Source organism: Balearica regulorum, chromosome 3 (assembly GCF_011004875.1).
Source record: "Balearica regulorum gibbericeps isolate bBalReg1 chromosome 3, bBalReg1.pri, whole genome shotgun sequence".
NCBI lineage: Eukaryota > Metazoa > Chordata > Aves > Gruiformes > Gruidae > Balearica > Balearica regulorum.
Window position 1 is genome coordinate 93348079 of NC_046186.1, and position 26470 is coordinate 93374548.

General features: G+C 34.5%; 1 protein-coding gene across 1 annotated transcript in view; it reads left to right on the plus strand.

Moving 5' to 3' along the window:
- Nucleotides 1-26470, plus strand: part of DNAH8 (dynein axonemal heavy chain 8) — a 144945-nt gene that overhangs the window by 107237 nt on the left and 11238 nt on the right. Inside the window, 14 exon segments of the mRNA XM_075750088.1 lie at nucleotides 997-1168; nucleotides 1980-2135; nucleotides 3995-4150; nucleotides 5469-5651; nucleotides 6081-6186; nucleotides 6690-6942; nucleotides 7042-7232; nucleotides 12454-12575; nucleotides 15193-15308; nucleotides 16589-16791; nucleotides 17713-17786; nucleotides 21091-21243; nucleotides 23642-23797; nucleotides 25898-26014. Coding sequence (XP_075606203.1) covers nucleotides 997-1168; nucleotides 1980-2135; nucleotides 3995-4150; nucleotides 5469-5651; nucleotides 6081-6186; nucleotides 6690-6942; nucleotides 7042-7232; nucleotides 12454-12575; nucleotides 15193-15308; nucleotides 16589-16791; nucleotides 17713-17786; nucleotides 21091-21243; nucleotides 23642-23797; nucleotides 25898-26014 — 2158 coding nt within the window.

The following is a 26470-nucleotide window of genomic DNA, read 5'->3' on the forward strand; positions in this document are numbered from 1 at the left end:
TTGTACTTCATTTTGCTCCTGAAAATCTTAATATAGTTACACGATTAAGTAAACTATGCTGAAATATGAATTCTTCTGCCATAATACCTGAGTGCTTGTATTTCAGGTCAAACAATACTTCCCATTTTGGAATTTATTTCCAAAGTGATTATTTCTAGTGCAGTTATGTGCCTGTATTACAGCTGCCTCTCCTGACCCCCTACCACTACATCTTGTTCCAATACACAGGAGACAGATATGATGTAAGGCTGACAATGAGAAGCAAAATGGAAAGATTCCTGGCCTAATACTGGATAGAAAAAGAAGCATCCCTTTTGATATTTGTTATGGCATATTTGAATAAAAGGAGGAGGCCTAGAGACCAGACAGTAACCCTTGTCCTACAGTCTGTGTGTTGAAACACATGTGGACAGTTGGACTTATTCTGAGAAGCTTGGGTAACCTGGGAGTCCCCGTTGTGTTGCTGTCCAAATGACAAAATGTTCAGCAGCCTAGGAGCCAGAGATTCTAGCTGTCTAGAAAACAGGAAATTTGTCAAAATGGTTGCTAAATGTAAAGAGTCTGAAAGTTTAAGGCTCAACTTCTGTGGAATGTTTCTGTTTCCATAAATTTCCTATGGGGAAATTAGGCATTTCTGGTGAGGTTTGCTCATTCCAAGAGAATTAAGTTTGCATCTTTTGCTAAATATTATACTACAGACATATTTTTAAGAAATAAACTAATTTCTTACTTCAGTTATTAAAGGAGGAGTAGTTGTCATCAGGGCTTTATTACTTTCTAGAAGTGAAGATAATGTTTTCATATGATACTACTCAAGTTTTGCCACAAAAATATTTTGGAAACACAAAGAAACTATTTGTTTTTCTCAAAGAGTTACAGTTCTCTCCTTAAATTCTCCTCAGAACAGAAATCTATTGATTTAGACAACCAGCTTTTGAAACATAAGAAATTGAAACTGTACACCCCCTTTTAATTATGTTTTTGTTCCTTTTCTAGACTTGTGGGAGATGTACTGCTTTGCACAGGTTTTCTTTCATACTGTGGACCTTTTAACCAAAACTTCAGGAAGCTTTTGCTTAAAGATTTATGGGAAGCAGAGATAAGAGCCCATAAAATCCCCTTTTCTGAAAACTTGAACCTGATTTCTATGTTGGTAGATCCACCAACAGTAAGTTCTTGGTGCTTTGTGTGTTTCATTTCAATTTCAATTAACATATTCTTTGAATGTTAGCCAGCATTACGCTTGCTTAGAACAGAACTCCAGTCCCTGATATTGCTGTGCAGTGTAGTTCTGTGGTTGCCAAATGTTCTTGGTAATTTCCACTAAACATCTGAGTACTGAGCAATGTTTAGATAGATAAACAAGTTATATATTATAAACAAGTGACATATTATACAATTAGACAATTGCCAGCAAGATGGTGTACTTTCAAGTATATATTTTGATAACCCATCACCACAGCTATAGATCACGTATCTACTAAAACAGTGGGTTTGGTTGTTAGTTTTTAGCTCTGTCAATATTATCTGGGTCTAGTTTCAAAAATAAATTTTGAACATTTGAAAAAGAATGTATAAAATGTTTTCATTCGATGTGAATATGTGAGAAACCAGAGGACTGCCAGAATCTTCAAGTTTCCTTCAGTAGATATTAAACCCCAAAAGCTCTCTTAGCCTACTTTTCTCTTAATTGATCCCAATGTTTAATTTGGCTGTCAAGTTGCCTTTTGATTTACACATTTAAAATATATTTTTTAAATCATTCTATATAGTAAAAAAAAATCCATAAAAATAAAATTCTGGAAATATTTTTCCATCTGCATTAATCACTTTTCAACAGGTTCAAATATACATACCCTTAGGGTTGATGTCCCCATTATTTCTTAGAACACTCATAATTGCAGGATAATTTCAGTGAGATTTTATTCCAACCCTTTTTTTTTTTTCTTTTTTTTTTTTTTTTTCTTTCCCCTCTTCAGATTAGTGAGTGGAATCTTCAAGGACTGCCTGGAGATGATTTCTCAATTCAGAATGGTATCATTGTCACTAAAGCAACTAGATACCCTCTTTTGGTAGACCCACAAACTCAAGGAAAATCATGGATTAAAAAGAAACAACAGGATAATGAATTACAGGTGAACAGTGTTTTAAAGGAATAATGTGCGGTATTATATTCCTTCAAACATTATTGCTTTAGGGTGTGTCTGCATTTGAGTCAGTATACCTCTCATACATACGTATCTGAGATAACTTTAACTCGTATGGATACTGACAATGTAGATGCATCAGCAGGGAACTTGACAAGTGCTGTAAATCCCATTCAAGGACTTGGAAAAGATTGTATAGTAAGTAAATATTGGTGTGAAACCTAGCAAGAAGTATGAAAGAGAAAGAGGTAGCCTTGTGTTCAAAATTGGTGACTATGTTCCCTATACAGAGGGCAAAGTGGTGAAAAGTATAGCAAAAGAGTATAGTATGACATTATTAAATGACAGTAAATTGGGCTACTATTAGTAAGATTACATGCAAAGGCAGAGTAACCTACAGCTTTGCAGATGTAGGCAAAGTACTTAAACTGATGCAGTCCAGAATTTAGAACCCAAGATGGAATTCACACATGAAGTTGCTGCTATAAAAGTAAACTGAGGACAACCAGTTGAAATCAAACTCAGGACAAATCTGTCTATGCTAGTGTTACTGCGATTTTAATAGTTCTTTTATAGCTTTAAGCCAATAGAGTTAAATGTCAGCTCATGAAATATAATACAAAGACGTTCATGTGTCACCTGTAGTTTGCATCACAAATGAATTTTTCACAAATGAAGTAGCATGGGAAAAGGAACCTGCATTTTAAACCCCTTAACCTGAATATTGCAAAATCTCACATATCCTCCTGAATCTTAGTAAATTTGAGAGGGGGTTAGGATCTCTAGATTTTGAAGATTTTAAGTCTTGGATTAAAGTGAATGTGAAGTTCTTGCTTATGATTTTATTGTTAATAAAAGAAACTGTCAGAACCACAGAAAAGTTGAGATTGGAAGGGATCTCTGAAGATCATCTAGTCCAGCCTCCCTGTTCAGAGCAGGATCTACTAAAGCAGATTGCCTAGGACTGGACAGTCCAGTTGGATTTTGAATACCTCCAAGGATGGAGACTTCACCACCTCTCTGGGCAACCTGTTTTAGTGTTCAACCATCCTCCAGATATGTCTCAAGTACTGAGCAGAAGGGAAGGATCACCTTCCTCAACCTGCTGATAATGTTTTTCCTAATGCAGCCCAGAACGCTGTTGGCCTTTGCTGCAAAGGCAGATTGCTGGCTCATGCTCAACTTCTTGGCTAGCAGGACCCCAAGGTCCTTTTCTGCAAAGCTGTTTTCCAGTAGAATGGCCCTATTTTACACTTGTAGAGAAAATCTTGAAAATAATATGAGAACTTTCTGAAAATACAAATCTAGAAAGCAATACAAAAGTAGTGTTTTATTTATTTATTCATGTCTTTTAATGATTTCATATATTATGAATCCCATTTAATGATATTTCAAATATCTGAGTTCATAATATTGTAACAGCAATTCATTCATTAGAGTGAGTTCAGGTTTCCAGAAAGAATTTCTCAACACTTGAAAGCTAAAATTAGAAAATCTAGTCCTCAGGATGTAGAATAGAAAATTAAAACTTAGGCATCTCTGATTTCAAAAATCTAACATCTTCAATTTCCAATAAGCTGTACAAGTTTTACTTGGTACATTATTGCTCTCATAATGAAGTTCTGTGAATTCCATTGCAGCTAATCTTTTAATTCACCTTTTTATGATACTTTTCATTGTATACACAAGTATTTCTGCATAAATTACTGCATGGTCAACATTTATTTTTCTTTAAAATACAACTAACAAAAACAATGAAAAAATGTCATAGTTAGATCTGTGATTTTCCTGTAAGACTTTAAAGAAAACTTTTTGTCCTTATATCAATTTATAATTTACTTTTTGAGGTAACAACTTTGAATGACAAGTATTTCCGTACACACCTAGAAGACAGTCTTTCACTGGGACGATCACTTGTGATTGAAGATATAGGTGAAGAGTTGGATCCAGTCCTTGATAATATATTAGAAAAGAATTTCATGAAATCTGGAACATCTTTTAAGGTTAGTAATCAAACAAAAGACCTGGAATAAGTAGCTAGAATGATATTTTACCCTTTTATTCTAAACCTCCACTGAATTATGTAAACTTTTTATTCAGTAGGGTAGTGTGAAGAATCAAACTGTACTAATAATATATAGGAGACAGAGCCTCAGCTGAGCAGTAAGGTCATGAGTCTAAAATTTGAGTTTACTGAAGTTACTACTGAAGATTTCGAACTGGAAACAGTTGTGTTTGTCCTATTGAATGCTTACAGTACTTTCTATTGATTTTCAAGCAATTTCATTTTACACCCTTTAACAGAATGAAAAGATTTCTTTCTTGCAAGTGTGGAGTGCTGATTGTAGCAACTGCAGAATCTTTAATCTGGAAAACTGTTTTCTGATGGAACAAGCCAAAAAGCACAAAGTTTTATTAATAATATCAAGTATATTCTCAACCTTGAAAAATCATGAGTCTTTCTGACCTTCATTACATAAAGAAATCACTCCCAAATTTCAAAAACAACCTCACTTCAAACATCCTGAATTAAAAGGATTGCACATGCTTTATATTTCCATATGTATTTTTCTCGGATAATCTTAATTACCTGGTTGGGACAGGAGTGAGATGGTAGACCAGATTTTCAGTGATAATGAAAAGAAAATTATTGCTATTTTTGTGGAGTAGTTTTACTTTGAACGTCAGAGCAAACAATATGCTTAAGGAAGTGCTTTGGTTCTACTCCTTCATGAGCAAGGTATCTGAAGTGGCCTTGGAGGGTCATACACAGTGATCAGATTTCCTTGTGCACATGCAGCTTTCAAGTTAGACTGCAGATATGGAATATCTTAACTTCTGTAAAAATTTCTGTGGAAAATGGAATAAATTTATAATTCTTTTAGAAAGGTTAAGATCCACTTAGTCTTTAAAAATATATATAATTAATTTCCAATAATTTATGTTCCATTGTTAGATCAATTTTTTTTTTTCCCCTGAACATAAGAGAACAATGAATTCTCCAAAGGTCAGTAGTTTCTACCATTTTCATGTGAGATGTGATTAGAAGCACAAAACATAAACCAAATGGTTATGAAGCCAATAATTAGAATCTGCAGTGGAAGAAACCCCTATATTTACCTGGAGGGCAATGCTACTTTTATAATGTACCCTAACTACTACCTTTCATCATCAATTGTTATTTTCATGACAAATTTGAATTGTGAAATAAACTTCCTCTCTTTGGTTTCTCAAATACTGTAATTTTTTTTCTGGTCAATACTATTGAGTCAAACAAAGATAATTTTCCTCTGCTTAATACTATTCTAACTTACTCCACAGGTGAAAGTTGGTGATAAGGAAGTAGATGTTATGAGTTCTTTTAGACTGTACATTACTACGAAGCTACCCAATCCTGCTTTCACACCTGAAATTAATGCAAAAACATCAATTATTGATTTCACTGTTACAATGAAAGGACTTGAGAATCAGTTACTGAGAAGAGTAATTCTTACTGAAAAACAGGTAAACTAACAGTACACACAAACCATAGCGATGTTTTATTATTATTTATTTAGCTGTTTTTAGTATTGTAGGGAAAAACGTTCAAATGGAAAAGAGACATCAGCCATTTTCTAAAATTATATTCAGTATAGAAATTTCTAAATAATAAAAATACACCTAGAGGATCTTCTGTGTATGGCTGTCAGTATGATGCAAACAATTAAGCGGAAGCATTTGGCATTGATAAGATACTTCATAAGATACTGAATAAATACTGCTAAAAAAAAAAAAAAAAAAAGATGTTATAAAAACACATTTTAGGTACCTGAACAAGGAAAATGCACATTTCATGAACTTGAAAAATCAGCAACTAAATTTTAAGTACGACTTATAGTTACAGTCCATAAAGTGTCATGACATTTTCTTGGGTTTTGGGGTTTTTTTTAATAGGAACTAGAAGCAGAACAAATTAAACTCATGGAAGATGTAACTTTTAATAAGAGAAAGATGAAAGAACTGGAAGACAATCTTCTGTACAAACTAAGTGCAACCAGAGGTTCTGTATCAAAGTGTAGAAGACCAGGATTAAGCAGATAAGGCAGATTAAGCTGATTCACATTCAAACATTTCCATACAGAAATTGATTTATCCATCCAAGATACAATAAGAGGACATCTCATGGTAGACATTTGAAGTCTGATCATTTACCGGTGTGTGAGGGAGTTGGTACTATAGCGTGCCACTATATACAACCCTAGACACTAAGTATTTTTAACACCTAAACGAATTTTGTGAAACAAACCAATTTCTTGAGAGCTTTCTGCCCCTCAAATGAGATAAGGTATCTGATCATGGGCAAATCCTTAACTCACTGAAAATGCAAAGTCTAATGGTCTACCATAAATGGTGTTGAAAGAATTTTCAAAGCTTTCTGCAATTCAGTGAATCATTTCCATTTGTTATAACTAATTCCTGTAGTTTGGCCTTTCAATTTTTACATGTATGAATTGAAAAAATAATTATAAAAATGTCCTAAACATCCAATATTTAACTTTTTAGGTTCACTAGTAGATGATGAATCCTTGATTGGTGTTCTGCAAACAACAAAGCAAACAGCTGCTGAAGTAGCTGAAAAGTTGTCTGTGGCAGCACAAACTGAAGTGAAGATTAACACTGCTCAGGAGGAATATCGACCTGCTGCTACACGTGGAAGCATTCTTTATTTTCTTATTACAGAAATGAGCATAGTCAATAATATGTATCAAACTTCACTGGCTCAGTTCTTGAAGTTATTTGATCAATCCATGACCAAGTAGGAAGACACAGATTTTTCTACTATTCAGATGTTTGTCTTTCCAGTGTATTTGCTGTTATTAACATGCTTTCTTTGTGCTTTGTTTTCATGATTCAGATCCAAGAAGTCTCCTTTACCTCAGAAAAGAATTTCAAATATTATTGAGTATCTTACCTTTGAAACTTACTCATATTCTATTAGAGGCTTGTATGAAAACCACAAATTCCTCTTTATCCTCCTGCTGACATTAAAAATTGATCTTGAGAGAGGACACGTGAAAAACAGAGAGTTCCATGCACTCATTAGAGGTAAGTTTAAAAAATTGTGCTATATGTAGAGCTAATTTCAACTTTTTAAACTTTTATACCATTACAAAGTATGTTTTTTGGCTGCATGGTTTCTACCATGCAGTTCTGTGGAGCTGCCTCTGTCCTTATCCCTGCTGTGGTCCAGTGAAGTTAGGTGAGTTTCCCATCACAGTTCTACCTCCACCATTTACCCAGGCTGTGTTCTATCCTGAGATCAAGATGATGGTTCAGCTTCTCTCCATCAATTGGTTTCATAATTGTATATTTTTGTATTATATTTGTATCCTTATTTTTATAAATTAGGTGACTTCTTGCTCCTTTGCTTCTCTGCTTTGATGGAGCCGAATAAATCTATCTTCTAAGTTGCCAGAACAACTCTGCATAAGGTGCAGGAGGTGCTACAGTCTTTTATCAGTTTCAGCTTGAGCTTTCTCTGACTTTTGCCAAACAGCTAACACTGACTTTTAGAGAACATAACATGTTTCTGTGGCCCAATTGGCCAGGTCTGCCTCCTCTGTACTCTGTGAATTTGAGCCTCTGCTGAAAAAAGTGATCAGGATTGCTTATGCAGAAGTCCACATTAACCCTGTTTGAATTCTACAGTGTTCAAATGAATCTTGCAAAGGTCTATGTCAAAGTAGTGAACCTAGATTTAAAGGTCATGATCTACCTTTAATGAATAAACCAGATAGGAAACAAGATTAAAATCACATTTTGTTTTGCTTTCCAGTTTGTTATAATGATTTTATCCTTTGACAATGGTATCCAGCTACCAATTTACCACTGATGTCAGGCAGGGCATGCTTGGAAATGCTTTCAAAAGGAACTATTTGCTTTAGTAAAGCATTAGACAAGGAACCATATTTCTTGGCTTCTCAGCTCATGGATTCTTGTTTTGCCAGAGGAAAATATACTTATACACCTTGGGCATCTGAAGCAGAAAGTAGTCACTTACCCCTTTTTAACTGATGAGAATCTGTAATAAAATACAGGAGTACTTTTAGCAATTTTTGTCTAGTACATATAATTGCAGTTTCCTGCCTAACTGTACCGCAGTTGATTTAATAGTGAGAAATTCTTCGGGTGTACAAAATGACACTGAAGGAGCAATAGATTTTCTGTAATTATTCACATGATATTAAATCAGACTGGGAAGCGGGCAGATGCCTAGCCAAATTGTCCTGGACTCTTAGGTATCTTCTGCAATGAAACAGTTGTTCAATTTTCCTCCTTGGATGAGCAGTTCTTGGTGCAAAATGAACGCCATGTTACCAAACCTCATCAGACAGCTGAAGAAAGGATTTATTTGAAAAATAAATCTCTCTTCCTATTCTTTCCATTTCTTTTCCAGGAGAGCTTTCATGGCTTATCATCATCCATATTATCACAGGATGTCTCATTGAAATAAGCGTTACTATTTGAAATGAAAAAAGTATCTAGAACTCATTATTCAGCTAGTCTCAAGACATTATCAACACTAAATCTTTCCTTCTGCTAAAGTACATAAATTGAATTTCATTCTATTTACTGTATTCCGTTAAAGCCAAATACTAGGCCTTTCCTGAATATTTTAATGCTATAGCTTGAAGGTAACCTTAAGTCAGCAAAACAGAGAAAGCAGGTCCCCAAATTATAGTGGGGGACTGGCACAAGTGAAGAATATGATCTTCTCTAGAAGAAAATATATTTTACTAAGAAGCTCCATAAATATTAGAGAATATATTACAGAGGAATTGCAAAACATCTTTGGCTTTTTTGACTTAAATAAAAGCCAGAAATATTGCCAAGTATCCTATTTTGTGGGCAATTAATGATTATGTCTTAAAATTAAGAAGTCTTTTTGGCTAAAGTGACTGTGATTCTTGCACAGAATTCAATAATTTGCAAATATATTCCTGTTGTCCTATTGTATTAAACTTGCAAAAGATGTGATTCTGGAACAGGGTATAATTTTGTAATAATAATGCTAATAACAGATTATAGATTTGTGTAAACACTTTTTGTTATCCTCTTTTTGATTTCCATTATTTCAGTTTGCAGAAACTAAGAGGAAGTTCTGGGATCCATACATGGATCCCAGGCAGTTATTTCTAACTGTATATGCTAATGCCAAAGACATAAGAGAGTGCTTGAAGGAAGCTTAAACAAGTAGTTACAGGAAATGCAGGAAAATTAGTATTTACACCTCAGATTTCATGAAGCAGCCCTTTCTTTCTGTGAGGTTACTGAAGCTTGTCATCCCTGAGGTAAAGGGAAGGAGAAAAAGCGCAACAGTAGGAAAACTTCGTAATAAAAGCAGATGAAGTAGCTTTACATTTTTGCATGACAGAAATAATTTGGATTGGTACATAGGAACTTCACATTCTTGAACAAGAGTTTGCCCTTTAACTGGCCTTTGGGTAGTTCATGAAAATATTCAAGTCATATGTTAATCATATCCAACCGTATCCTGGGCTGCATCAAAAGAAGCGTGACCAACAGGTCGAGGGAGGTGATTCTGACACTGGAACAGGTTGCCCAGAAAGCTGTGGATGCCCCCTCCCTGGAAGTGTTCAAGACCAGGCCGGATGGGGCTTTGAGCAACCTGGTCTGGTGGAGGGTATCCCTGCCCATGGCAGGGGGGTAGGAACTAGATGATCTTTTGAGGTTGCTTCCAACTCAAACCATCCTATGATTCTTTGATTCTATATCTAATTCTGTTTCTTGCTTATATGTGATGGTATCCATACATGGAGGAAAACTTTCCACATTTTTTTCAAGATGCTGGAACTTTTCACATATGCCTATGAGTGGCAAAATGAAAACTAATAAAATGAAAGCCTTTTTCAGGCATTGTATATTTAAATCATTAACATAACAAATGACTAACCATAAGAACTTAGCAGGATTTATCAAAAGATTAGGTATATATATTAATAGCAAGAATATAAAGTATTGCAATGAGAAACACATTGTTTACACTATTGTAATTCTCATTCTTCATTGAATAAGCCTGCCTCAAAAAAATAAGGTTTAAATATTTCCCCAAAAGCAAAAACTTCCCTAAGATCTGTTTACTGCCCACTCATTTCATTGAAACTTTTATTTTCTTTTGATGTTAAGTGTTCCTATTGGCATACTAACATCCAGATTCAGCAAGGTGATTCTTGTGTTTCTACTTAAGGATATTCAGGTACCTAGGAAAATATTTAGTCTTTCTGAATCATGTGTTTATTCTTTTAAAAGAAGCAGAGCTGCTGTTTCCTGAAAATCATCACTGATAATATAAATAAAATTCTTGCATCCTGGAAGCCTGCAGGAAAACATCTCAAAGAATCAAATCTTTCCTTTTAAAGTCTATAATGTAAGCAGAACAGACTTCCAGAAAATCAGAAAAAATTTGTTGCATTATAGCATTTGCAGCACCATAAACTCTTTCCTATAACATGTCAGAACTTTAAAGTAAGTCTTCGTTCTTCAGCTGCATCAAAAATACTATACACAATGTCTTCCCAATAATTTCTTAAATAAAAAAAGTGCTTTATTTAAGAAATTAATATTCTAATCTCCTTTTCAGTCTGATGATAAGTTTGTCTTCTGTTGTTTTCCTTCTTGCTTTTATGATTAATTCTCTCTACGTTCCATTCATGGAGAATTTGAGGATGAGATGGGTACAGAATACAAAAAAAGGTCTCTGTGTTAAAACCTCTTGATAATCTATGGAATAATTAGACACAGTTTGTAAAAGTATTAATAATGAAATATTAAAATTGAAAAGGATCTACATACATACTTATGCATGTCATTTTTGATAAGCATGTAGATATAATTTGGAAGTATTGAAATAATTACAGCTCATATATATAGACTATGTATACACACACATACATGCTCACATACATTTAAGTGCTTAAAAATAATAGTTATTATTCTGAGGTAATTTTTTAGTTTGTTTGTAACAGGTGGGTGAAATTTGTTATACTGGTGACCTAAGTGAATAAATGATCTTAGTTCTGGAGACTGCTGGAACAACACCCTCTAGTTTCCCAAAGAAGTGACATTAATTAATTTTTGGAGGACTGAGGAAGAGGCAGCTACAACAAGAAGAAAATTATGATAAAAAGTTAATCTGTTTAAAATAGGATTGCAGTCTTATCCCAGAGGTGTTCCTTTGTATTTCCTTTTCAATTGCATGTCAGAGGATGTGAAACACGTGTATTATCTAGTGGCTGTCTGGGCTTATACATGCTATTTAAAATGATTTGTGCTTGTTAGGCTGGTCTAGGGTTGATTGATTCCACCAGTCCAGAGTTTTTTTCTTGTTGTGTTTGGGTTGGTGTTTTGTTTGTTTGGGTTTTTTTCCCCAGTGATCCCAAGAGATTACTTTGCTAACACGTGTAACATTCTTTAGATATTACAAATTTGCTTTTCATTAGAGAAGAGGTAGAAGTTTGTGGTTGAGAAAATAAGACTTTCTTTTCAATTTCTTTTCTTTTTAGAAATAGTGGCATAAAATATAGACTGCCTAAGGGAAGGTCTTCAGAGGAATATTTTTATCTTTCAGATAAATACAAAATTATCTTTACTGTATTATCAGCACAGATGAAAAGGAAAAAAGATTATTAAAAATTTTCCCATACTTCAAATATAGTCAGTATCATTGTATAAACTTGTAACAACAAACTATATGGAGCACATGATCTAAGATGAGAGGCTGAGAGAACTGGGCTTGTTCAGCTTGTTGAACGGAAGGCTTAGGGAAGACCTAACCGTAGCCTTCCAACACCTATGAGAAGGCCATTAAGAAGATAGACCCTGGCTCTTCACAGTGGTGCACAGTAGGAAGATGAGGCAACAGAAATAAACTGGGGGCGGGGGGAGGTTCAGAGTGGGTGTAAGGGCAATTTTTTTAGTTATGAGGACAGACAAACATTAGAACATACTGTCTAGAAAGATTGTACAGTCTCTGTCCTTGGAGGTTTTCAAGACCAGACAGAATAAAGACTTAATTTTATCTCATCGCTGACCCTGCTTTGAACAGGTTGGACTAGAGACCTTCTGAGTTCCCTTCCAGACTGAATTATCCTATGATCTTTTGAAATAAATGCTAAGTACACAAGAGCGCAATTAGTACTCCAGTGAAAATTACATGGGCTGGAAAACATACTTTAAAAAGAAATGTCAAATATATCTTTACCCCTGGAATGTCATGTATATTTCATCGGAATGTTTTTATATACAGGAGGTGCAGCATTGGATCTACAGGCTTGCCCACCCAAACCCTTCCACTGGATTCTTGACATGACATGGCTAAACCTAGTGGAATTGAGCAAACTTCCACAGTTTGCAGAAATTTTGAATCAGGTGATATCTACTAATTATCTTTTTAATGTTAACAACCAGTTTTACAATCATAATTGTGCTCCCATATTTTACATTTAGTATGCACAAGAGGTGTAGTTAAGAACAAAGCCAGAGAGAATACAGAATAAAGGCATAGAAATGAACAGTTAAGGTAGCAGAAATAGGGGTATATTTATTTCCTCTACTTTTTTTTTTCCCATCTGCTTTATTGTATTTTGTATTATACTCATTGAGGTAGAAAGAGAAGAGAACAGGAGCAAAGAACTAGTTAAAAAGTTGGTGAGAGAGAGACAGAAATAAGAAAGAATTAAAAAGTAGAGGTATCAAAAAGGCTCAGAAAGTTAATCTATGAGTCTCAGGTTTTAAGTTACAATGTTTTATGTCTTGAGTCTGATAGATTTTTTTTTAGTTTTTTTTACAAGTAAATTGTTTGCTGCTTGTTTTTAAGTATTCATTTCCATTCCAAGGTTAACGTGTTATTCAGATATCATGAGCTAGCTATAAAAATACTTTTCATTTTATTAAGATATACATGAACTTATATGCACATAAGCTCATGACATGTTTATCAATTATTTTCTTTACTTTGGTAAATTTTTCTTTTTTTAGCATAGTTAAAACATTCTTTAAGTATTTATCTTTCTGTACCTCCTAAGCACTCCTTGTTAATCAGGCTGATAGCCAGGACACAAAGTTCTTACTGTTATGTTGGTCAGCCAAGTCCATTTTGTGATGGCATTTAGTTCCCTGAAGGGTAGCCGAGATTTTATCTAAATGGTGTACCTGGAAGTGGTCCTGGCTGGTTCCCAACTCTGTTTCAAGGCAGGATCTGGATACATACCAGCCCATTTCCTCTAGGTTTTGGTTTCTGGAGGTATCAAAACAGGATACTAAGTTAGGATAAAGTGGAAGGAATTCTAGTTAGGCCTTCACTCTGGGTTGTTAGGGCGCCAGAACCCAAAATGCATGCCACTATGCAGTTGCTAACATTGTTTAAATTTAGCCATGGGGTTATGAATTATGTATTTTCTTTTTAATTTGTAGATGGTAATGGATCTGTTATAGGACTTTTCTAGAATTGGGGCAAACAAAATTTTAGGCTCCAAAGTACTTACGTGACCATGTTACCCCAAAAGGCTTCTTTTTTAACTCATCTTTTAGCACTAACTTAAAATTGGCATATATTTAGAAGTTGAAAAGTGACAATTAGGTGATTTTAGTAATAGATAGTGAGTCTGGGAGGGGTAGGGTATTAATAAAAAATGCAAATATGGAAATAACATCTTTTTAATATTTATTTGCATCCATTAGATGTGCTGTTCTATTTGGCTCATCATATTAACTTGAAAATGGTATGCCCAGTTCTCAAGAGGTTGCCTGGGATATTTTTTTTTTTCTTACCAGTTACTATTTTTTTCTTCTCTAAAAATTAAGTCCTCCAGTCCCAGATGCCTAACTTAATGTAATGAAAACATATTGCTCTTTGAACATTTAGATGACCCTGTTCCTTTTCACACTGTTACTACTTCCAGCTATGGTTGAGTGATGAGAGATGGTAAAAAGAAATATATAATGAAAGCTTAATGATTTTACTGATTCATCTAAAGTACCTTTAGCTCAGTAACCTATCTCTGGCTGTGGCCTAGCTTTGAGAAGGTACCTGCTCTCCATACTTTTCTAGTATGTGCTCAAGTTGATGTCAGTTAGTGGAGAATTGACCTATTTGCTTATAAAGTGTGTTGTTTGTGGTTTTTTTCTCAGACTTGGATTATAGTTCAGAAAAGGACATATGGTGTTTATGAATCTCTCTGAGTTTCACTATAGGAAATATGTGGTTGGAAGAGGTCCCTGTATGTTTGTTTCTCACTCTTCTCCTGGTCCATTCTTGGAGTAGGTTATTCTGAAACTACTTCTATTTGAAACCAAGTCATCAAGTTGACAGAGCAGCTTGGTTTATAATAGGCATACAGAACTGCATTTCAGAACAGATGGTATCACTGTGTTCCTTGTTCTCTTTCCAGTGATCTGAGAATATTGTGATAGCTGACTCAGTCACTGCATTAAAGACTCAACTACATAGCAATTTTCACTATGTTCTATCCACAGTATCTCTTGTCCTATTAGGTCATGGGTTTTAAGAGGTGCCTAAATAATGATGGTATTTGCAGTGAGATTTATTCTTTCTCAAGTTAAAAGCTTACTAGAGTCTGTTATTTTTAATTTGTGATTCTTTGGCTGGCTGGACTGTACTGGGACAGATTTTTCTGTCCCTCTTCGTACTTTGTGATCAGAAGGAATAAATTAATCACAGTATGTTTCTCTTGTACTATAGAATCATTCTGCTAATTGTTGATTTTTCCTAAGCAGCTGCATTTGTTTGGGAGGGGAATCCATGGGTAGCTGATTAGCTTAAGAGCCTGCATCTTGGTACTAAAATTTCTGTTCGTAACAGCTTAATAACAACTCACATGGCGTATGTCTTAAATGCTATAGACTTGTAATGTTAAATGTAATATATCCTAATATAATAATAGACTCTCATTAAGATATATATTTACAAGGGAATTATGCTACATCTGAAAATATATTTTTATGTGCGTTAATGTAATAAATTTAGATAGCCTGTAATGAAAAGGGATGGAAAAGTTGGTTTGATACAGATGCTCCGGAGGAAGAAATTATACCTGATGGATATGATTCACTTGATACCTTTCGCAGGCTTTTACTCATCAGGTGAGCATCTCCAGAAAACTGGAAAATGCATACATGGCTGCATCACATGTCTCAATCTATCAGTATGCTATTATCATAACAGCATCATTTTTATTAATTTCTGGGTGACATGAAATATTATTCAATTCACTACTTCGGAGCTGTCCTCTGAAGAGTCTAAAAAAGTTATTTCTAGAAAATATTTTTTATAGTTTTGCTTTTATGTCATGACAAATGGAAACTGGGGACCACATTGCAGCCTTCTCCAAAAAGCCACTGAAAAAGTAGAATAATTCATATATTTTTCAATTTTTTTTCATTTCTTTCAAAATGAACTATTTTTAATAACTCTAAAGAAGTAAATAAAAAAAAAAAAAGAGATATTTGTGAAAGTGCAAAACAGGTATTCAAAAGCCCCATGTGAAAAGCATGGTATAAATTATTTTATTGCATCAGCTAAGATCTCTGCAGTAGGACTTGGGATAGAATGGAGTTCCCCAAAGCAGAATTCAGCTGCCTTATGCATGAGATCATATCTTCCTAAGTTCATTGTATACTTTCCAAGTGGTGCAACAAATAAACCAGAGAGACTACAAAAAACACTACAACATTAATTACTAGACAATTATTTGTCTTTGGAGCAGATTCAACCCATGCAGTAAAAATATGCCAGAATCTGATGGAAGGAGTACTATATTGTTCTGTGCTATACACTCTGAAGTGGGAGGGAGAGCATCTAAGTCCTAAGCCTTTAAATAATAAGAATAAGTGAAGCTTTACAACATCTTATGTTTTATCCAAAAGTAGTTGTTTGGGTTTTTTTTTTCCCCATGGGAAAAATAAAAACTCAACCACAACAGAAATACAATCCAGTGCCAAAGACTTGCGTCTGTACAAACAGACCCAATGAAATATCAGCAGAATTTTACTAAATAGCATAAACAATCTTCCATTTCCCTACTTGAGTCCTCAGATACAAAAGCTCTGTTTACAATGAAGAATGTCCCAACCTGATAAAGGTACCCAGAACAGAAAATTTCACTGCAAAAAGTTTACTTAAGGCAAAATTGTAAGCAACTGAAAAGTATTGCACAGTCATAAAGACTACTGGCACTGTCTATTATTATATCTGTAAAGACAAACCTACAAACATATAGATGAATGTGTGTATATAAATATATGTATGCATATTATGAAGCAAAAATCTCTATTAGATAAAAACAGAATTTCTAATTTAAGTCTGGTCTTTGCAACAGGAAGAGGCATTAAATTTGTATCTTGGTATATATTTTTATTGCTAGGTCTTGGTGTCCGGACCGAACGCTTTCCCAAGCCAGGAAATATATTGCAAATTCCTTGGATGAGAAGTATACAGAACCAGTCATTTTGAATTTAGAAAAAACTTGGGAGGAAAGTGACACACGAACACCTCTCATCTGTTTCTTGTCTATGGGATCTGACCCAACTATTCAGATTGATTCCTTGGCTAGGAAGCTTAAATTAGGTATGAAGTAATTATTGGCATGTGTTTAGATACAACAGGGTAATGTAAGTAATTTCAGATTTTTTTTTTCTGAAAAGTATTTCTTAAATTCTATTGCACTATTGATTTTTCCTGAATGATCATCTTAGAGATAAAATAATATTTTAAATAAAAGATGGTATGCTGAAGATCATTCTGTATGCAGTTGGACAATAATGTTTTCAGCGTGGGTTTGGTTTTTTTTAGAAATCGTTATCATCCTGTTCAATGATGTTATTTTTTTAATTCCTAACTATAAGACAATTTTATTTTTTTTTTAAATTCTGGCATGGTGACAGTACTGTTTTCTTTTTTAACTATTAACTACAGGTAATGTAAAAATCTACTTACAAGATATTTTGTAACAAAAAATACCCACAAGATCTACATTTGTATATTCTGGACTTTATTTTCCATTATATAGAAATTTTGAAAAATTGTGCATACAAACTTAGTTGGATGTAGATACTTATATTCATTATATTAATCACATTAATATGTTTGCAAATGCAATTTTACAATTATGCATTGTGCTCATTTACCTGCCTTTATTACCTAGACTTAAAGAAAAATCTGGGTTCATATTTCAAATACTGTGGGTTCATTAAAATTTAGCACAAATTCCCATTGACAATAATAAAAGTAGTCACAGTCTTTCACTTCTACAAATAGTGTAAATATTGTGGATGTATATTTTAATGTTATTTAACAAAGTGTCAATGTTTAGAATATTTATACATAGTAGCATATTATGGTGGAGAGATTATACTTTCATAAGTATAATTTTTGTATAAAAATGTACTTAATTGTGCTGTACTTATAACACTTTTTTTTGGACTGAATTTGAATTCTTACTTTTTCTGAAGAATGCAAGTTAATCATATATTGTCAAATATGTTGTAGAATGTAGGACCATCTCTATGGGTCAAGGACAAGAAGTTCATGCACGCAAATTCATACAGATGTCAATGCAACAGGTGGGGGAAAAAAAGCCTGCAATATAAATTCATTATCTGTTTTAGCATTCTTTTACACCTCTTCTACACGCAATCTTTAATAGTTTGCATTTTCACCTTACTATCAATCAGGCATATCTCAGGGTAAAAAAAAGTCTCCTTGAGTGTCTGAACCTAAAAACGTTCCACAGTGGGATATGCATGTGCCAGTGGAGTGCAAGTACTTCTGCCAGCAGTAATATTGAGCAGCTTTTTGAAGGTAGCACATTACCTTCTTATCACATTGATGTTATCCAATGGTAAAAGGACATCATGTCCTAGTTCTATCCTGCAGGATTTGCAGATCCCACCTCTTTACTGGCATTATTTTTTAATATTTTTTCCCCTTCCCCTATGAGAGCTACCTAGAAGTTGCATAGTTTCTACTAGATAAAATGACGAGTGCACACATAGCTTGAAGCTGTAGATACTGAAGGCTGTGCTGGCTCTTAATATTGCCTCACATTTTCCTCACATCTGTGCTGGTGAGAGGGCCTCTTGCTCACCAGCAATTGCTTTTGGTTTTGTTTCTTTAATTGCCAATCCTTTTGGCATCAAGTCTCAGGATGTCTAAGAATTTCCAAACAATATTTAAGAAGTTTTCTCTTAAATATTGTAGTGTATTTTGTATGGCAAATGATATTCCCAAACAGTAAAAACCTGAGAAGTCTAAGCAGCATCTCCAGAAAGAAGGCAATTGACACCTCAAATACAATATAGAAGTTACAGTGTAAAGGTAGCAGAGTCTGGTCAGCTGGACACTTCAAAGAGTTGTGGGCAGTGCAAATGAAGACAGACAGCCAGAGTTGCCTGTAAACTCCAAATGTCAGGAATTAGTCTTATTCCAGTATTATGAAGGACTAGACTATCTCTACTAATAGAGAGTAGAAGACTGCAAGAACTATATTGATAAATGAAACGTATTTTTCAGCTGATCATAACCAACAGTCCTTACTAAATCAGGACTCTAGCACCGCTTGTAATATTCACCTACAGAAACCTTAACTGACTTGTGTTGAGTGAAAGGTTTGATTGGTACCACATTACCTATTTGTTAACCAGTGTATGCTTTCATACCTACAGTGGGAGTATTCATCAAAAGTTAGATAAAAAGTTAAAGATGGATTTGTTATGAGATTTAAAACTGAACTCCTCACAATATATGGCATCCATTAGATTCCCTGGGTCTCTGTTCTCACCCATGAGAGTTCTGGAAGGACAAACGGTGAAAATAAGATCACAACACAGAACACACTGCAAGAACAAATGTACTGTTGAGACAGTTGCAGCTTCACTGTCAAGATTATTTCAGATTTCATTCTGAACTAAATAGCTCTTTTGTCACTTTATTCTCCAATGTTTAATCACAATGAGACAAGGAAATGCTTCTTTCTACTGCAAAGTCCCATCCTCTTATTCTGATAGACAGAAGTGCTTCAGAGTCTTTCCAGGAGTTCCTGTCTTTCATGCAGAAAAAAGAAAATGTCAGGCAATATCAGTTCAGGGAATTCCGATTGTGTTGCCTGCTATCTGTGAGATATCTTCATTTGAGGGGAAAAAAAAAAAACCCAACTCTTGCCAGATGATATTTATTCATTTGACCATAGTACAGTCTGCTTCATTTGTGTTTCCCTGTTACAGACAAATATAATACTTGTATATGGCCTTTGCTGCACACTTGCTAGACATTACTGTATAATCCAAGGTTCTCTAGCTAATGCAGCCTTGGTTATGGAAGTTCTGTATATTGTATCCCAGTAACCTCTCAAGTCCTACCAAATGTTGTGATGCTGGTACTGGAATATAGATGTACACCACTTTGGGGAAAAAAAAGAAAAAATAAGTCTCTTTATAGAAGATGGCATTTTTATGATATGCAAGTGCACACATACATCTCTCATACTTCTTCATATTCGTATGTCTAGAATGGTCATCATGAACTCCCAGTTCATTGGAATGGTGAAAACTGGGGCATGCCTGCCTTTCTTTGCCCTCAGTTAAAACCAGAAGGGTACTCAAAACAGCACTCCAGTAGAGCTACTAGTAACAATTTCTGAACTAAATGCCTTGATGGTGTACACGTTTTACAGAGGGAAGGATATGTGAACATCAGATTTGCAAGAATAAAACCAAATTAGTGAATATGAAGACAAATATCTGGGGTTTTTCCTACCTCTGGCCAAGACTATATAATATGATTAAAACTGCTGTGCTGTGTTACAGGTAGATAATTTTAAACAACTGAGCCTGATCATTTTGAAATGTGACAAACTGATTAAAGATCTTCCTCAAAAAAGTGGTTCCCCATAACAGAAGGAAAAAAATCCCTTCATTTAATCTTTCTTTTTTTTAATATCCATCAGTTCACTATAAATATTTCAATTTTATTTTGTCACCAAATGTTATTTATTTCTTTTTAAATGAACTGAAACAAAATTGCCAAAATGAAATTACAAGCTGTAATGAAATCCACACATCACTGTTTAGAACTGATTAAATAATGCCCCATTTTAATATCAGGCTTCTGATTCATCAGGCTTCTAAAGTGATGCTACGAAAGATGATTGAATTTAAATTCATAAGCAGAAGTGTGGAGAGATAATAATCAAAGTAGAGCTTTCATGCAACTTGAGAGCTGAATAAGACCAAAATTAATATGCGGAGGCTGAATTTCATACATATGCATTTATTGCAGATAAACTAATTGCGGTTGAAAAGTTTTAGAGTCTTGTTACCACCTCTTTATACTTACTTTAGATTATGTTATTAACAAATAAGTTTTAAAAAAGATGTATTCCTTGGATTTCACCTGTTTTTTTTCCATTCACAATCTTTTGGAACTGATGGCAGGATTGTTTACCGCTGGTGTTTTGTTGGGAGAGGACAGGAATTACTTCTTTTTGCCACTAGGTAGCACTGATACTTTACTTAGAATATTGGCTCTGGTTATATTATTTTCATTGTGAACAATAGGATTTGGAAATAGCTTTTGCACTAACTTTTCCTATTTGCTTTAACTATGCCAATACAAAATCAAACAGTAACACATATTCAGGAACAGACCAAAAGTAGAAAAATAAAAAAACAAAAACCCACAACAAACAAACCAAAACCCAAACCAACCCTAATAATAATAATTAAAAAAAAAAAAAACCAAACAAAAAACAGCTCACAACCAAAAAAACCCAAACGTGCAAGACCAGATTTGATTCTGATATAGACAGATTTAGCACTATGAATAACTTGTTCTAAATTTTATATGGTAATTGTTGATATTCTTATTTAGGGAGGCTGGGTGTTACTTCAGAATTGTCATCTTGGACTGGATTTTATGGATGAACTACTGGAGACACTTTTTACTGCTGAGATACAGAATGAGACGTTTCGAGTTTGGATAACTACTGAACCACATCCTAAGTTCCCAATTACACTGTTACAGGTTTGTTCAAATATTTAATTCAGGTACCTCGTGCCATCAAAGTTATTCAAATTAAGTGTGTAAATGGATATTAAGTAAATGGGGGTGGCGGGGTGGGGGAGATGACAAAGCCCAAGAAAAACGATCTTACCTTTCAATGCAAATATCACTTTAAACAGGAATGTTACTTACCGGTAACTGGAAGGTCTCGAAGATGCATTATGTATGTGTGAATTCACACTAATTCTGTACACAGAAACACTTGAATCAAAATTATCGGGCTTTACTTGTATCCCTTTTTGCCCAACCAGATGCCTTTGTGAACAAAGTAATGCCCACAACTGCTCTTGGACCCTTCCAGATTTCCCTATCTGAAATAAAGGATAAAGGGGACAGAACACACATGGACAGCACATGTCAAAGAACATCATCTACCAAGAAGTTACTTGTTTTTCTTTGGATAAACTATAAATGGTTGTTCTGTAGATGTCAAGGAGACATTTTTCATCAGCACCAGGAAAATTGACTAAACTCTTACGCAGTGCATTTAAGTCACTTATGATGGTTCCTAGCACTCTCACAGCAGGTCATAATGCTCGTTAATATCTTGTGTAACAGCTGTGTGTTGACAATTCTGTGTTCACAGACCCCTTTTCTCTTAAAAGCAGTGTGAGTCTCCTTAGGGGTTTTCATTCTCTCTAAAGAAAAATAGATAACACACCTGATATCTAGGATGTAAAGAAGGGGAAGGGTTCCTTTCTTGAATGAACCTAGGAGACAACCTTCAGTAAGAAATGCATGTCACCGTGGAAAAAGTATAGAAAGCTAGCCGTATGGACCTACATTCTCTTGTATTCTCTCAACAGAAAATGAAATCATCCTGCATCTTAAACAGGTTTATGAATAGTGGGGTATATAAATATACAGTTTCCTAGAAGTGAGAATAGAAAGCTGAGAGGATTGCTAGATGAATCTTCACAGCACTTATCTCAAATGTTTCACATGTGATTTCCCAGTCTATAGTGTCACATTATCTGTTAAAATATTAACATATTCAGGGATTCCAGGAAACGAATAACTGACAAATCAAAGGTCAGCTCTTTCTCACAAGAAAAGAGAGAATAATTTAGGGGTTTTATACAAAACATTCATCAAAAACTGAACAAGATATCCTTTGAAACATGGAAAGACTGGTTAGCAAGTGTGCCCATTCAGTCCAACACTCTAGTGTGTTCATGTGTAGGTAGGTCCTTGCAGAAGGCTGGGACTCATCTCTGAGACAGCTTGCCTGGGCTCTGGAGTCCAGCAATATGTTTGTGAGACTGAAGCTGAAAAGTCATTCCTTAAAAATAATTGAAGTTCTTGATCACAAATATGGAGATAGTAAAATTGCCAGGTGAAGTACATACTCATCAGTATCTTCCATTAAGTGTCTCAGAAGTAGAAACAGTTGAGAGCCATGCTTGCTTTCAGCCTGTGGGCAGCCTGGCATTTAATATCCCTTCAATACATGCTGTCAAGCCAGCCAGACAAGTACTTACTCTTGGAGCAGAAGAATACTTTTTTTATTTGGGTTCCTCCAGCATTTGAAAGGCATACAGATTCTGGTAAGGCCAGTCTGTCTCTGAACTAAGAGATTCAGGTGTGCCCATGAACATTACCCAGCACTGGAATGCAGTAGTCCATAAGGGTAAGTACTTTCTCCAACGTGAAAACCTGTGCTAACTAGCACTCTTTCAAATAATTTGCAGGCATGGTTTGACAATTAAAATTTTGTAGAAACTATTTCCATTAGGCAGTTCATATGAAACTAAGGGGCTGTATTCTGAGGGGCTGTGGCAGTTTTCTACCACAAATTTGGATTTCATGGCTGCTGACCAGAGTGCCCAGGAACATTCTCAGGTGAATCTAATTTATTGCTGCGGACATAGCCACAGAGTCCAGAGTAGCCACTGTGAACACAAAGATCTGATCTGAGGTGAGATTTCTTCGTATTTACTGTGAAGTCCTGGGACCAGAAATACAACCAAGTTCTTGTCATCTACTCTGGATAGTTCCGTCATTCAGTCATTGAATTAGGGATAGAGAACCATATGATGCCTTCTGAAAAGCATGGCACTTGCTTCCAGGTTGTTGATGAAAACGCTTAGATCCATGGATAAGTGCCAGTGATGGTTCTGACCAACACAAACTGAAGGTCTATGTTCAAAATCTTAAAGTAATGTATATTATAGAGATTGGTGCCCTAATCTCATATGTACTCCTTTTATGTGGTTTATAGTAAAACTACATATCAACTTTGTATCTACAATGCTTCAACTATTGACATGTTATTTATAACTAATATTATGATATTTTTGTATATTGCTGGTTTTATTCAGCAAACAAATCCAATGCCTTTATCTTTTTCACGTGACAGATTGCTATAAAGTTCACGAATGAACCTCCCCAAGGTGTACGTGCCAGTTTGAAAAGAACGTTTTCTGGAATTAATCAGGATCTGTTAGATGTTAGCAATATGCCTATGTGGAAGCCTTTGCTTTACGCTGTAGCTTTCCTGCATTCTACTGTTCAGGTATTTCTTACAAGGTTTGCAAATAGTGGTATAATATATGGACTTACTGGAACAGAGGTCCCAGACAATACACATTCTGATATTTATTGTAGCATCCTATTGCAGGGCTGAAGCTTTAATTGGTATAATCTGCATTTCAAGGTTCTTTATTCTCTTAATTGTTTTATAAATTTTACACAATTTTCATACTATAAGCATTTAGAATGAGAATTTTTCTCATGTAATTTTACCTGTCCAAAAGTTGGTTCTTCAGTGTAAGGGGAAAAGCTCTCTCTGTAGTCAATAGAAATAGATCAGCACCTTGAAAAAGAAAATAATCTTATCTGTCTTGGTGCTCTCTCTGTAATTTTTTGGATATGTATCACTCCTTCCACTGATTTTAAAGGCAATCCAGATGCCTAGCGTAGCATAGCTGTCTACTTTCTAGATGGCTAAAATTAACAAAATTCTATCACTTAGCATCCTGTTTTTATCTTATTTTTATCTGTGTCGATGTGTCTTCTGCATTAATTCCAATGTGAGCACAGTATCTATACTTTGTACTTTAAAGATATGTAAGTTTTGACATCACAATAAATACCAACACGCTGAGCTCTCTGAATATACCTTCTTTTCAGCAAGGATCTCAAAATAGTTCTAAAATGTTATTTAAGCCTTAGGCTCTACTGAGCCACTCGTGTTTTCAGTGTAGCAAAGATGGTGAAAGACAATTTGTTGAGATCCCTACTAAGATACAGTATTCTGCATTATTTTCCTCCTTCTACCTTTTTGTAAACAGTGAGAAAGTTGTTCTGTGTACTGCCTCAGCATTATACTGTTCTTGTGGAACTAGAAGACCTAAGCTTACTCAACCATCAGTACTTTTAAAAAATATTATAGCTATTCTTCTGTTCAGAAATTTTATTTATGGATTGCCAATCAGCAAGAAATATATACATTGCCCTGCCTTTAAACTGACCAATTCCTAACATCCTTTGGTGACAAGATTGCTATGATATATATAGCTTAAGAAGTAATTCAGAGAATTTGGCAGATAATCATTATACCTTTCTGCAGGGTATTATTGGTTAATGCTGTCTCATCTGCTTATAAACAATACCTGATTTTGAAAAAAATAAAAGTGAGGAGGTTTTTTCCAGTTCTAGTTCTTTTTAAATATTGTAGCTAAGGTACCTAAATGTTACTTAACTAGATATCAAATACTGTCAGTCATTGTTGACCTGGTAATTTAAACTCTAATAAATATGTTATCACTTAGTTAATATTCAAATGTCAGTATTACACTGTTTATTCATTTAATGTCCGCACTATTCAGCTATTTAATTCTTAACTTCTTGGATTAATTTATTCTACGTTCTGAACAAAATTATTGAGTGATATAACTGAGGTGGTTAAAATAAAGTTGTGAAAAATCTAATAGCATTGGATATTTAAAATGTTTGCGCTGCAGATTATATTCTCTTACTTTTATAGTCAACTATTTTTCTCTTACTGCAAGCATTATAATTTTATTTTCAAATATATATGCAATAATAAATTCAAATAATGTAGTGATGGCAGCCTTAAAATAAAGTTGTGAACTTGGAAAAATGTATGTTAAAACAGTACAGTGAAACAGTAAGAAAAAAGGGGCAGCCTAGAAGCCTTTGGATAACTGACCATTAATACAGGAGCTTGAAAAATTGAAACTACCCTTAGTAGACCACATATGAAGGAAAAAAAATGAAAAACCATAGAACTTGGAATTATTGACTGTGCTGAAAATGCAGAGATTCAGTAATTCTTTAAATTAATTACTTAGTAAAAATTTGATCATCCACACAGACATGAGACATTTCAAACCTACGTCTGATACATTGATTAGTAAAGGTAGCAATAAATGATTCTGTTGCTTTTTCTATAAATATTTATCCCTCATGGTGTAACTTAATAAACTTTCATTTTTACTGATGTTTATGAGGCACACAGCTGTTTCCTAGGCTAGCTTTCTTCATCAGTTCAATTCTTTACTCCACAATTATTATTATTAGTAAACTTTAATAATAAAACAAAATTACATGTTGTTTCATAAACATATTTGGTTTTAATTGTATTCCTAAGGAAAGACGCAAGTTTGGACCTTTGGGTTGGAATATTCCTTATGAATTTAACTCGGCAGACTTTACAGCCAGTGTTCAGTTTATACAAAATCACCTAGATGAATGTGACATCAAGAAGGTGAATGCTAAAATTTGCGTACAGTATATTTAATTGCTTTATACAGCATCTATCTGTAATTATTGTTTCTTTTCCTTCATGTTACTATTTATAATAGTAAATGCTATTCTTTCGGTGCAACTTCCAATGATCAAAGTTTCAGTAAGACAGTCAAGCTGAAATATTTTGTATGCTATCTTTGATGTAAAAATATGTAATAGTTAAGAACTTCAGAGTTTGATCTTGTTTTTTCCAGTACCATATGTAAAATATTAACAGGTCTATACAATATCTATTTTGGAAAGGGAGCCAGAATATTTAGAGTTTGACAGAGCCAGTCAAACTTCTCTGTGACTGCCATTTGGTCTTCTACTATTTGTCAAGGAATAATGTAATAGTGCTGCTTTGCAAGGAATGGCTATTCTTTGTCAATAGAGAAAGATGAGAAACTGGGGGAAGGGAAAAAAAAAAAAAGCA